Source organism: Tripterygium wilfordii, chromosome 6 (genome assembly GCF_013401445.1).
Source record: "Tripterygium wilfordii isolate XIE 37 chromosome 6, ASM1340144v1, whole genome shotgun sequence".
Taxonomy (NCBI): domain Eukaryota; kingdom Viridiplantae; phylum Streptophyta; class Magnoliopsida; order Celastrales; family Celastraceae; genus Tripterygium; species Tripterygium wilfordii.
The window spans coordinates 10,289,861-10,302,740 of NC_052237.1; the positions used below are offsets into that span (position 1 = coordinate 10,289,861).

Genomic DNA, 12,880 nt, shown 5'->3' on the forward strand with positions numbered 1-12,880 from the left:
AATGGTAAAATAAATAACAAATAATTTATAATATTAATAAAACATTTTTAATTAATAAAATAAAAATAACATGTTCTCACTCTTCGAAAGCCATGTCTCTGCTGCTTTTTTTTTTAAAAAAAAATTGTGAGAGAAACCAGAAAGCATGGAGGATCAAGGCATGATGGTGGAAGCGAAGGCCCAGCGGCAGCCATGGCAGAAGAAGAACGAGCTGGTGTAGATTGAAGAAGAAGGAGCTGGGATAGTTTTGGAATATCATTAATAAGGAAGGGTAGAATGGGGAACAAAAGTGAATGTGAACCAAAATTGTCTTAAAATGGTCCCATGTTGAACAATTTGAGAAGTGTCATATTATCGTCATGAACTTGTCTCGATATTTGGGTCCGAAAATGGCCCTTTGGTGTCGCTTAACAATATATGGTCAAAGAACCATAAATTGTCCCCCAAACGGATTGATAGTATAGATATACATATGTGTGTATTTATATATATATCCTGTGATATAAACAATATACTCTCCTGAATATTTTTTAAAAATTTTTATTACGTATATATAATATTATGATATGATATGTGTAGTACACATCTTACTTAAAATACATATATTTCTCCTCATATATACTACACATCTTTTTAAAAATACATATATTATACATAAATATAATGTAAATATTACGAAAAATACTTATAATTTCTAGTAAGTATATAATATGTATGGTCATTGCTTAATATAGAAATTATAATTAGTGATTGATAAACACTCATACACAATAATGATAGATGATTTATACTCAATGAAATATTGTCTGGCTAACTTGAAGAATTGTGTTTTTTTTGTTATCTTGAACATTTTATGTTTTAATTTGTGATATGAAATTTAATATCATATAGATATTTGTTTATTCATCATCACTTCCCAATAAATAATTCAAAAAAAAAATTTTAGGGGCATAATCCCCTTCAAATTTTGGACCATCGAGAGAAAAATCGAAAAAATAACACAATATTGGTTTTAACTCCGCTGACTTGATCATATTTGGTCAAAATCTCTCCGGTTTGACGATTCTCTAACATTACTTTTTAAGTTTTGTAAGATTGTTGATGGTCATTGCATACAAATCATTGATTCACAGATTAAAAAATAAAACATATTGAATGATTGAAGTATTTTATACAGTTTAATTTTCGGCACTTTCTAGCATAAATTGAATGATGAAAGTACTTCTTTTATTTGATAAAAGCAATAATTATAATAATAATTATTATTATTATTGCTGAAAGGTGTACAGCATAGGATTCCCTCAAACCCTTACGCAAAACGACGTCGTTCCTCTTGTTCACCAGATGCCGCTCAATTGTGCTCTGCCTGGGCAGACAATGGCAGCGTAAGACAGTAGTCCCCTGAAAATAATTATTAAGAATACAAAGGGTCAAAATCGTAAAATCCTAAGAAACAATTGAGCGTGGGAAAAAGAGCCGTTGCTGATTAAACCACAAATTTTGGCGCCAATCTTCTTTTCACTCCATTTCGGCTGCCCGTAGTATTCCGGGCAGCCTCTCCCTCCAAAACCCTCTTTATTTTCTTTTCCCAGTCAAATATATTATTCTCTGCTTCTCTTTCGCAGACCATTTCTTATTTTTCAACAACAATTTACTTCTCAATTCCAAGCTCTCTCTCTCTCTAGCATCTACGAAGCTTAGTAGCTTTCTTGATTTGTTCTGATTCTAAGAACAAATCGATCTCTCTTTTGTTGCTGATTTTTGATTGAAACGAAAGTAGTATTTGCTTGCCTTCATCTTCACTTCATTACACCTTTTCTGTTATTCCATCAATTGTTCCGATTCTTGAATCAAAAACCCATCTTTTCAATCACTCTGTTCTTGTCCCGCTTTTAGGTTTCTTTTCTGGGGTTTTTTTTTTTGGTTTCATTTTTCTTCAGATATGGGGTTTTCAAAGAAATCACAAGTTGATTCCGGATTAGAATCCGAAGGCAAAAAATGGGTCATCGCCGGAATCACAATTAGGACTTCCTTGAAGCCAATCAACACGAAATCAATTAGCAAAGAGACCGAAGACGACGACAACGATGAGGCGTGTTTGACAACTCCAACAGCGAAAGAAGCAAGAATACCAGAGAAATTACCATGCCCACCGGCCCCGAGAAAGCAAAGACCTGTTGCAAGATGCAATTTTGGTGCTAGAGACTTCTTCACTCCACCTGACTTGGAGACAGTTTTCAAGTACCATGTTGAGAAAACAAATTGAGTTTAAGGGTTTTTTCACTTCTTTGTGTTCTAGATAGTAGCAGAGACTAGAGAGAAGTAGGGTTTTAGGGTTTTTTAATTAGTAGAATAGAAGAGTTGATTGTGTACAGAAAGTGCTATATCTATGAAATGATGTTAGCTAGTTCTAGCCCAAGTTTGTTGGTTAATTCCCTCATGTAAGGTTTGTTGGAAATCCAAGCCCGAAGGTCCCAAACACATCAATGATATTATCTGATCGGGTCACAAGTTCAATATTTTGCTCAAGGGTTTGAAGATTTTAAGGTTCTTTTTGTTAATTGTGACACAAAATTGATGTCATGAAGAGTTTGATTTTCTTGGTGGGAATTCTATATGACCAAACCTTTATGTCATATGCACTGTTTAAGGTTCACCTATGGGTACTGTCAGAGCCCAATACAAGCAAAATTTGGTCTGTTTATTATACCTCTGCTGCCTAACCAGTCATTCATATAAGTCTTTATTATTCAGCTCTTGAAAAAGCAAAACACGTGTGGGGTACATGGGTTAAGGTTTTGCAAAGTCATCACAACAAATTCAAAAAAAAAGGGAAAACAAGTAAATCTTTTTCATGGTTGAGATGCTGCATAGATGCTTCAACTATGACCTCATATAGCACATACAGTAACAAAAATGCTAAGTTTCGTAGTATTTTTTGTTCATGCTATCCTAAATGTTAAGATGGATGCTTACAATTCATGTGAAATTGTGGATCACACATGTTCCATAAGAAATCGTGTGTTTCTATTTCAACATTTAGGATAAACTGTGACAAAAAACAATGAGATTCGTAAGATTCGTTCTATAAGTAAACCTTAGAACACCATGTAGTATTTTTTTTATTTCTTGTTTAATCTTCTTCTATGTCCCACATTTCTGATTATAAAATGACAAACAATTATGGGTTTTGATAGGTTAGAATCCTATGTGAGGTTTGAAAGAGAGCTTGTTTGTTTGGTTTCACTTTGAGAATTACACGTTTTCAAGCATGGGTGACAAAAACATATTTGTACACATTTTGATTGTGTTTTGTGGATAAGAACAACCATGTTTATCATTACCAAACGGACCCAATTCGGTTGTTTGTATGTAGAGCTGTAGAAGACAAGATTTGGTTTGCAGAATTCATGGATTTGTTTAAAAGACGATGACAAAGAGAGAAGCTTTATAACCTTATATATATACAAATTCTTATATGGAATCAAAAGTTTGAATAAACTTTATGAACTTACTTTTCAATCATAGATGTGACGGATCTCACATGGTTGGTTCACATAAGAGAATTTATATATATATATATATATATATATATATATATATATATATATTATTAAGTGCGGACGTACGCAACTTAATAACTTGCGCATTCAACTTTTTAAGTTTTTTCAAAAGTGAAATGACAAGTGGGGTTACTGTTTTGGGTCCCACATGTTTCAAATTAAGGTGTGTAAATTAATATAACTTACTGGTGTTCGCATAAGAGAATTTATGTGCATATATATATATATATATATATCCATGGTTCATCAATTCTTCTTGCATATTAAAGAGTGGGTTGTTTGTTACTTTTCTAGGGATTGTAATCTTTTAAGAAAGCAACTATAATTGGTGAAGTTGTTGAGGACTTAGGCAAATGCAATAAGAAACAATTTACTGGGTCAATATTTTTGTTGGCCCGGTCCCACCTCTATTACATAAAAAGTCAAGTCAAACACGTATTTTAATACAGTCACATCAGCAAAACACAAATTTCTATACACTTTTTCTTCCCACACACTTTCTCTTTCCACCCAACCCAACAACATTCCATTCCTCCATATTATCCACAACAAAACTACACCAAAACATTAAATATCAATACATCCACATCAGCAAAACACTTATCCCAATACAGCCACATTAGCAAAACACATTTTACAATACAACCACATCAGCAAAAGACAACATCTTTATTGGCCCAATACCACTTCACCATTGTATTTGCCCTTACTTTGTCAGATTGTGATAACTTTAGATTGAATAACAAATAGTGTTCACCATGTAATTGCTCATAACATATTGCCAAATGAAGCAGGTTCGTTGATTTATAAATTGTTTTCTAACATTAAACAATTAATTCTTGTTTTGGATAATTTTGACTTTGGCTGTTGTTGTTGCTGCTCAGGGGACAACATATTATTTTTTTAAAATTTCTTCCTTCTTTTATTTTTTATTTGCTAAATGAGATGCTATATATGGCTTTAATTGCGAAATAGCAACTCAAGTTCAAAATATTCACTCCAAGGGAAGTGTTAAATGGAGTTGTAAAATAGCACTTAGTTGGTGGGGTGCTAAATTTAGCACTTTTTGAAGAGAATGAGAAGAGTGTTAAATGAGGCGGTAAAACGAGTTGAGAAATTTAAATCGCAAGCCTTGAAACTTGAAAGATTTTGAAATGTCCTGAAAACCCTATGATGGGTTGATCTTGGATTTGAGAAAGCGGATAACATCTTACAATGATAATCCAGTTTGAACAAAAGGGTTCATTGGTGTTGCCCAACAAAATAGAGGAAGAGGTAGTTAAGAGTATATTAAAAAAAAAAAAAAGAGTTGTGGAACTTGGCTTTGATGAACTTTAATGTTGAATACCGTATTAGGGTAAATCCTAATATTGTCCATGGCAACCGGTGCACAAAAATCATTTGAAGTATTTTGTATAACAAATTCAACGATATATATTTTTTGTTCGAAATAAAAACCAAATTCAACATAAAAATGCATGACAAGTCTATACCGTCATATATAAACTCAAAACATTATATATTTTCATCACGATGAAGTTAATTTTTGTTTAGAAAAAAAAATCATTGAATTCATTATACAAAATACTACAAATTTATGATTTTTTTGAAAAAATTCAAAATTTTCTGGTGCATCGGTAGGAGAACCAATGCATTGGTCCTCCCCTGGATCCACATATCAGATGTGTGACAAAAAAAGTATATTGTATAATAATTTAATGACCTTAATGCACGAATATAGTACAACATATTATAAGATATAAAAATAGATATAGGGGATATAATTGAGGGTTAGAGGACTAATAGAGAATCAAAGTAAATAAAAGAAAGGAAATCAATCAATCCAATGCAACACATGAAAAGATAGGGCAGACAATAACATGTACACATGGGCCTCCTTGAAGGAATCCTAAGACACAATTCAATTGATTTTTCACACACAGAGAGAGATCTCTGCCCGGGCTGCCCGTTCCCTTTCCTTGTTTTAGCGGGACGAAACCCTAAATTTCAATTGTACACTTTGTCTTCCCACCAAAATTGAAAATAAGAATTTAGCCCGGGAAAGGCGGAGGTCTGTGACGGCTGTGGGTCTTATCCACATCTTAATTGTTAATAATTAATTAATTTTCATTTTATGTTTGTTTGTTTGTTTGTGGGACCCATTTAGTTTATGTGGCTTTAACTGTTGTAAAGAGTAAATGCAATAGTGAATTTTTGCTTCGGCATGTGAGGCAAAAAATGACATTTTTTGTTGGTCCATTCAAAATTTTTGTGCATTTGTTGATCTCTTTTTAATTCCCAAACATACCCTCGGGTATGGAACATGTAATGCCTCCAAGTTGGCTCAAAATGGGGTACATATCTCACACACAATCATATTTTTACCTTTAAATTAATATTGGATCCCACCTCTATTACATAAAAATCAAGTCAGTAGATTTACATCATTGTATCAATACAAAAGTCATCTTATTTTCATTCTCAACCACATTAGCAAAATATAAATCCCCATAAATTACCCATGCCCCAACAAAAAACACCATTGTGATTGCTTTAACCGAGAATCCACATGCAGCAGGTCAAAAATGGAATTTGCAAGTTTTTTGTGTGTCTTGGACCTTTCATCTTTTGGCAATCTAGAAGTTTAGTGGGCCTTAATTGCTTGATCTATTGTTTGCTTCAGGCCCATGAATTCAAATACAGAGAGAGTTGGATCTTGTTTCAAGCTGGTACAAAGAGGTCAATTATTTAGGTTTTATATATCTTTATGTTTGGATGTAAAATGAGTTTTTTTTTCCTTTCATTTTTCAAAATAGGTCATTTTTCATTTTTTTTTCTTTCATTTTTCAAAAAAAAAAAAACAATAGTGTTTTCATGTAATGTTGTCGGGCTCCTCTTCGCAAAATCACTATCCTCGGGCTCCCCCTTTCGATTTCACAAATCGGCGAAGATTTTTGTTGCCGGTCACAGGGGCTTGGTTGGCTCCTCCATCATCCGTATGCTCCAGCCCCTCGGTTTCACCAACACCATTGTCCGCACCCATGTCGAGCTTGACCTTATCGTTCAGTCCACCTTGGATGCATTCTTTGCCGCCGAGTATCCTCTCTACGCGATTCCACCATAGAGTTTGACCTTATTGTCTTTCTTGATTGGCTTCAGACATTCTATTAGGATATTTAAATATCCATTATCGTTATTAGAAAAAAATAGAAATTGCAATAATTGACAAAGATTTCACGGTAACAGTGACACATCATTTCACTGTTAGTAACCGGTTTCGTTCAACTAAATTTTAAAATAATAATAAGTTAAAAAATAAAAAGAACACAAAAACAAAAATAAAAATTCCAAACCCAATTTTTTTTCCTTTGCTTAAAACCCATGAGTCTATAAATATCCAAAATTCAAAGACTTTTTCCTATCCAAACAAACCCAAATCTTGACTCAACTATCAATCAAAGTTAAAATCCTAAAAAATATCTAGAAAATAAAAAGAAATATATAGAGAAGAAGAAGAAAAGGAAGAAGGTAGAGAGAGTTATTGACTGACTTGGTTTATTTTACTTTATTTGTCCTACTTTTGGAGAGTTTTCTTCCATTTTCTGGGTAATTTTTGAGGTGGTATTCTGGTTAGTTTTGTGCAGTTTTTTTGACAGTTTTTTAGGCATGTTTCTGGGCACTTTCTGGCATATTTCTGAGCAATTTTTTGGGCACATTTTCTGGCATTTTTTCGGGGCATTTTCTGGGCTGTTTCTAGGCTATATTCTGGGCTATTTTTGGGGCAGTTTATGGGTAGTATTCCGGGCTAATATCTGAGCTGTTTTGGGTTGTTTCAGGGCCCATTTTCACTATTGATTTGGTTTTTTTTACTTTTGATTTGATTTTTATTTTATTTCACATGTATTGGGCCAACCCCATATAAACTTTATAATTGTGGACGTAGAATAGTTAAAATGCATACATAATATTTTTAAGGTGTTAGAAGCATATAGGTATTTAGGGTTTGATTTTGTGGATGATGAATACGTAGATCGCATGTTTAGGATTTTAATTTTCATATTATGTCATGATTTATAGGTGCACGTTAGGATTGTTTATCGTATGTTATGAAAACAAAAATGCTATGCGCTAGTTTTAGGATTAATCCAAATCGTCCAATCCTAATAAATACACCAAGACTAATTATGGAATCCTTGTATTTTGTTTAAATACCAAGCAACCTTCAAATATTGGGGTTCCATTGTGATTCATTCAAAATACTTGATTTTCGTGAAATCAAAACACAGACATGTTTTTAGGGATTAGGAGAATTTATTTGGGATCTCAAAGCAAATGAAGGTTTAAAGATATTTGACCTATCCAATAAGTCCTAAATGAATTATTTCCTTACTCATAAAGCACATGGTTGTAAGTATGGCTTGAAATGGATTTCTTCATTCATGGTGATTTGTGGATTCTTTTGGTGAATCAACAAAATCTCCAATGATCCCGTGCATCATTTTTTCAAAATTATCAAAAACCACTTCAAATGATTTTTTTTTATCAATTTCTAAATATTTTTGGCCAAACCGAGAATGACCTCAATGATCCCACGCATCCTTTTTAATTATAAAAAACCCACTCCGAGTGGGATTTTTTATCAACTCCTAAACATTTATAGCTAAGTCGGGAATGATCTCAATGATATTGTGCACCATTATTTTTTCAAAATCCAATTGCCACACCATTAATGGTCAATTCTCATTCAATTGAAACATTGACTTCTAACATATAGAAGCTCATTAAAACAATTGGGACATATAATTATTTTCTTAAAACAAATTAGAGTCAAATAAAAAAATACTTTTAAAATAAATAAGAATTGTGGAGTGCCTAATACCTTCATCATACTCAATAAACGTCTTTTCCATTTCTTTTTTCATAGACCAAAACTGATGTCCAATTACATTTTAAAAATCAATTGAGGACGATTTCATTTTTCGTGTCGGTTGCTTCACCATGTCAACAAATTGACTGACCAGACCAACACAGATCCTGACTGTGTCACATCTCACTTAAGTAAGTGGTGAAAATGAAACGTTTGGCACGTGAGTATTGAATTGTAAAGTCATGTCATCAAATTGACTGACCGAACCAACACAGATCCTGACTGTGTTACGTAAGTATTGGAAGGTGAGGATTGAGTTGTAACATGGTCTAAGGGTTCGTGGCGAAAAGTGTTTCACGTGTCTAGGCCCTAGGGTTAGACTTTTCGGATTTGATGGATTTTAAACGAACAAAATTTGAAGGAAAAACGATACTTCTCCTTGGGCTTATTCTACGGCTCTCCATCTTCTCTTCTCCTTCTCCTTTGGTGCGCCTGTATTCGATTTTCTTTTTACTGCCGTATTAGCGGTCCTGGTAAGCTTGTAAGCCATGGACGGGCAAGATGACGGAGCTATCCGCGACGTAGAACCTGTCGATGTCAGATCTGCTGACCACGTTGGAAATGGCAGGTCTCAACCTCACACTGGTGACGGCGCGAGTCCAGGGTAATGTTTTCTGTTTGTTCGCGAGAAAACTTAGAAATAGAAAATTAAAGAAAATCTTTTTAGGGTATTAGGCATAGAAACTGTCTAATATGTCTTTAGCTTCTTGCAGTTGTTTATCTTTTTTCAATTTGTCCCCTGAAGTGAAATTTAACTTGTGAGGGAAAAGTTGTACTGTGTTCTCTGCTTGTTCTGTTATGTTCTAATATTTCTACGATTCGAAATAGCAGAAAAATTTTTATTGGAGGTTTAGCAAGAGAAACAACTTCAGGTTAGCTCATTGTCATGTGTCAATGTTATAAAGTGTTATTAGTTTTACACAAGAATTTTGTGAGTTTAATTGTTATTGTTTATGCAGCTCAATTTGTCAAGTATTTTGGAGAGTATGGGGAAATCACGGATTCTGTGATAATGAAGGACTGGAAAACAGGGCACCCTCGTGGATTTGGGTTTGTGACTTACGCAGATCCTTCTGTTGTTGATATAGTCATTCAGGAGACACATATTATAAATGGAAAGCAGGTACTGCTTTAGTTTTGATAGAGTTTGGTACTTTTTTCTCTGGTGATTAACTTGTTTAATGAACATGTGGGCTGCTATCGAGGAGTTTAGGTGGAAATTAAGCGAACGATACCCAAGGGAGCTGCTGGCTCTAGAGACATCAGAACTAGGAAAATTTTTGTGGGTGGAATTCCAGCAGCTGTGGGTGAAGGTAATGTTATTTTAAGTTTTTGACTTTCTTCAGAGTCATAGTGGTTTTGATATCTGGGTCGGGGCATTGATTGATATCCATTGAAAATACCAGATGAGTTCAGGGACTTCTTTGCACAGTTTGGGGATGTAATTGAACACCAAATCATGCTAGACCATGCGACAAATCGCTCCCGTGGTTTTGGATTTATTACATTTGACACAGATCAATCTGTTGAGGATCTCTTGGAGAAGGGCAATAGACTAGAGTTTGATGGAGTGCAGGTGAGGGGATACCCAACGAAATTGAACCCTATTTACTAATTATTTCTCTCTTGATGCAATATCAATGATGATATTCTATTTGGCTTGCTTGACTTACAATTGTCATTTTCCCAATAGGAAAACAGTACAGGAAAACAGACATTTGCTTTTAGTTGATGTCTTAGTCTTCATTGTGAAAAAAGTGCATATGATTTCATACTTCAGGGCAACCAAATGCAAGGATTGTTTGATTTTCATATGCCCATTATTTTCTCAATCATTGTTCCCAGAATTGTTATTTAACCTTCTAAATTTAAGTCCTTGATGTTTATATGCATAACGTTTCCTCATTGACTTTGTCTCTCTTTATCTGGTGATTCATTATTTGGGTTTGTGTAAGTTAATATCCATGCCTAACATTTTAGTGTTGCAAATGCTAAGCTAGAAGAAGATGTCTATTCTTCAAACAGAATTGGCCACCATAGTTTGAGCTCACTCACTCTTAAAGAAAAAGACGAAATTAAAGAATGTTTCCTCAAGGATTCAAAATTGCTTTTATGGCATATACCTGCTTCTTTACTAGTAATAATCCTTGTAGGGGAAAGACCTGAATTAAATAACATAATCCCTGAAGGACAAGTATGAGGGGCCTTCTTTAACCAAGTTGCCAGTATCTGGAAGAGGCATTTCTCATTGTTGGTATTTATTTTGAATTTGGTCCTGTATTAACTGACTTGAAAAATGCTTTGGTAGTTTGAACACCTGGAATTATGAACTGCGGTAATGTCTGTGCAGCGTACTCAGACCTAAGTCGACCAAATTTCTTAAGCGCTTGGACTAAGTAATGAATTCATATATTATTTGTACTCGTGTGTAAACTCATTCAGTTGAATTAAAGAAAGAAAACCCTTTTTCATGTGTGATATTGGTAATTGCAATTAATACTTGAACAGAACTCAAAGATGTTTTGGCAGCTAGTAGAATTATTACATATCGATTAATGTAGGTGAGGAAAATGCAAAAACTCAATAAATCTTTATAAGAGAGTATTTTAATGCTGTGAAGATGTCGCATTTACCCCATATATGGTCTCTCTTACGAGGATGGAAATAGAAATCTTGTTAGCGACTAAGCATTGTGGAGCTGATGGAATCAATTATTGTAGAAGTTAATATGCATGAATACTGACTGAGTGGTTGTGTATAGAGATCTATTACAAGCAGAATATTGATTGAGTGATTGTGTATAGAGATATATTCCAAGCAGCCACAAGTCAAGTGATGGTGGCTGTTGAGGTTAGTTCTGTACATATGTGTTTGGGAAGTCATGCTAAAAAATAGATTGCTAGCCCGTCTTCTGTTTTTGTGAAGTAAAAGATAATTTCATTTGTGTGGACAAGTCTTCATTAGAACAAGATTGATTGATGAACTCATTTTCCTGCATTATGTGCAGGTAGTTGCTTTTGCTTTGTTGTCTAGAATAATTTGATATTTAAGCCAACTCAAAGAGGTGCAATGACATAGGTCCAACTTCTGCTTCTTTGTAGGTGGAGATCAAGAAGGCAGAGCCCAAGAAGTCCAACCCACCACCTCCCTCATCCAAGCGTTATAATGATTCTAGGGCTTCTTCTGGCAGTGGGTTCGGGGATGCCTATGGTGGGTTTGGAGGTGGTAGTGGCTTCGGTGGTGGGTATAGGTCTGGCGGGGTTTATGGAGGTAGAATGGGTGCTTATGGGGGATATGGCGGAGTTGAATTAGGTGGATATGGAGGATATGGTGGCGCTGGCATGGGGGCTTATAGGGGAGACCCATCCCTTGGATACTTGGGTCGTTATGGAGGAAGCCTGAGCAGAGGATATGATATTGGAGGTGGTTTTGGCGGCCCAGGTGAGTATGAGGGATATGGTGCTGGTGCTGGCTATGGGGGTGGCTATGGGAGTGGCTATGATACTGGCCTTGGTGGTGGCTATGGAAGTAGCAGTGGTGGGTCATTCTATGGAAGTAGAGGGGGATATGGTGGTGCAGGAGGAGGTACTGGTCGATACCACCCTTATGGGAGGTAGAAGGAGGTTGCAGGGAATACAGTATTTCATGAAATGTAACAGGGGAGTTAATTTTGTTCAGTTTGTATCATCGACCTTTTATTTTTCAGGTTGCCTAATGGAGCTCATTTTTCTACTGTTGCATTTAGGAAATTTGCCAGCCAATGCCAAAATGGTTCCTTTTAGTTCACTTGCAAGGTCTCAAAGACCCTGTTGTATGTATTTTATAGGAATTCCTCTTTGATGTTGATGAACTATAATCTTACAGTCCTGTGCGGTAAAGTTTATTTTTTCAAGTAAGTCCTAGCTTATAAGTGGTGTAAAATATGTTAGTTTATAAGTCGTGAAATAAGTTAGTTTGTGTATTTTTCTTTTCTTTGAACTTTTTAGTGGACATGCTTGGGGAACCACAATGAACTTTATTTGTAACATTTATGTTGTTATTGCGAGTGGTAGGATTTAGGAAGCTATTTTTCAATTACTTCCAGCTTGTGTATTTTCGTTTTAATGATTTTCCAGTTTGTGTTTACTATCGACTAAACAGAAGAATTCCGTTTGACTATGGAATTTATTGTTCTGATCGGAATGGTCATACTAACCATTATGAGTTTTCACGGTTGATTTTTGGACATAATTTTAATCTGATTGTTTGGTTGATTATTGGGCTTTTTTTTTTTTTTTTTTTTTTTTTTTGATAGTCCTAAAATGTGTGAAAACTGAAAATAATGATGGTGATAAGCCTATTTTGACGTGACTTTGAAAGTCGTACATAATAAAGGGTGAAACCGTAAATA

At 34.7% G+C, this 12,880-nt stretch overlaps 2 protein-coding genes across 3 annotated transcripts; both read left to right on the plus strand.

Moving 5' to 3' along the window:
- Positions 1–1,612: 1,612 nt before the first annotated feature.
- On the plus strand, positions 1,613–2,407 carry LOC120000852 (cyclin-dependent protein kinase inhibitor SMR6-like). The gene has a single exon (XM_038849012.1). The coding sequence runs from the start codon at positions 1,943–1,945 to the stop codon at positions 2,264–2,266; it is 324 nt and encodes a 107-aa protein (XP_038704940.1). The 5' UTR covers positions 1,613–1,942; the 3' UTR covers positions 2,267–2,407.
- A 6,424-nt stretch (positions 2,408–8,831) lies between these two features.
- LOC119999294 (heterogeneous nuclear ribonucleoprotein 1-like) lies at positions 8,832–12,564 on the plus strand. 2 transcript variants are annotated; one of them, XM_038846781.1, is made up of 6 exons: positions 8,832–9,094; positions 9,322–9,362; positions 9,450–9,613; positions 9,704–9,803; positions 9,897–10,066; positions 11,592–12,564. In XM_038846781.1, exons 1-6 carry the CDS (start codon positions 8,979–8,981, stop codon positions 12,105–12,107), a joined length of 1,107 nt encoding a protein of 368 aa, XP_038702709.1. In that variant the 5' UTR covers positions 8,832–8,978; the 3' UTR covers positions 12,108–12,564. The 2 variants fall into 2 exon arrangements, with proteins under 2 accessions (XP_038702709.1, XP_038702710.1); XM_038846782.1 differs by lacking the exon at positions 9,322–9,362 and having other exon boundaries at positions 8,851–9,094.
- The last annotated feature ends 316 nt before the right edge of the window (positions 12,565–12,880 follow it).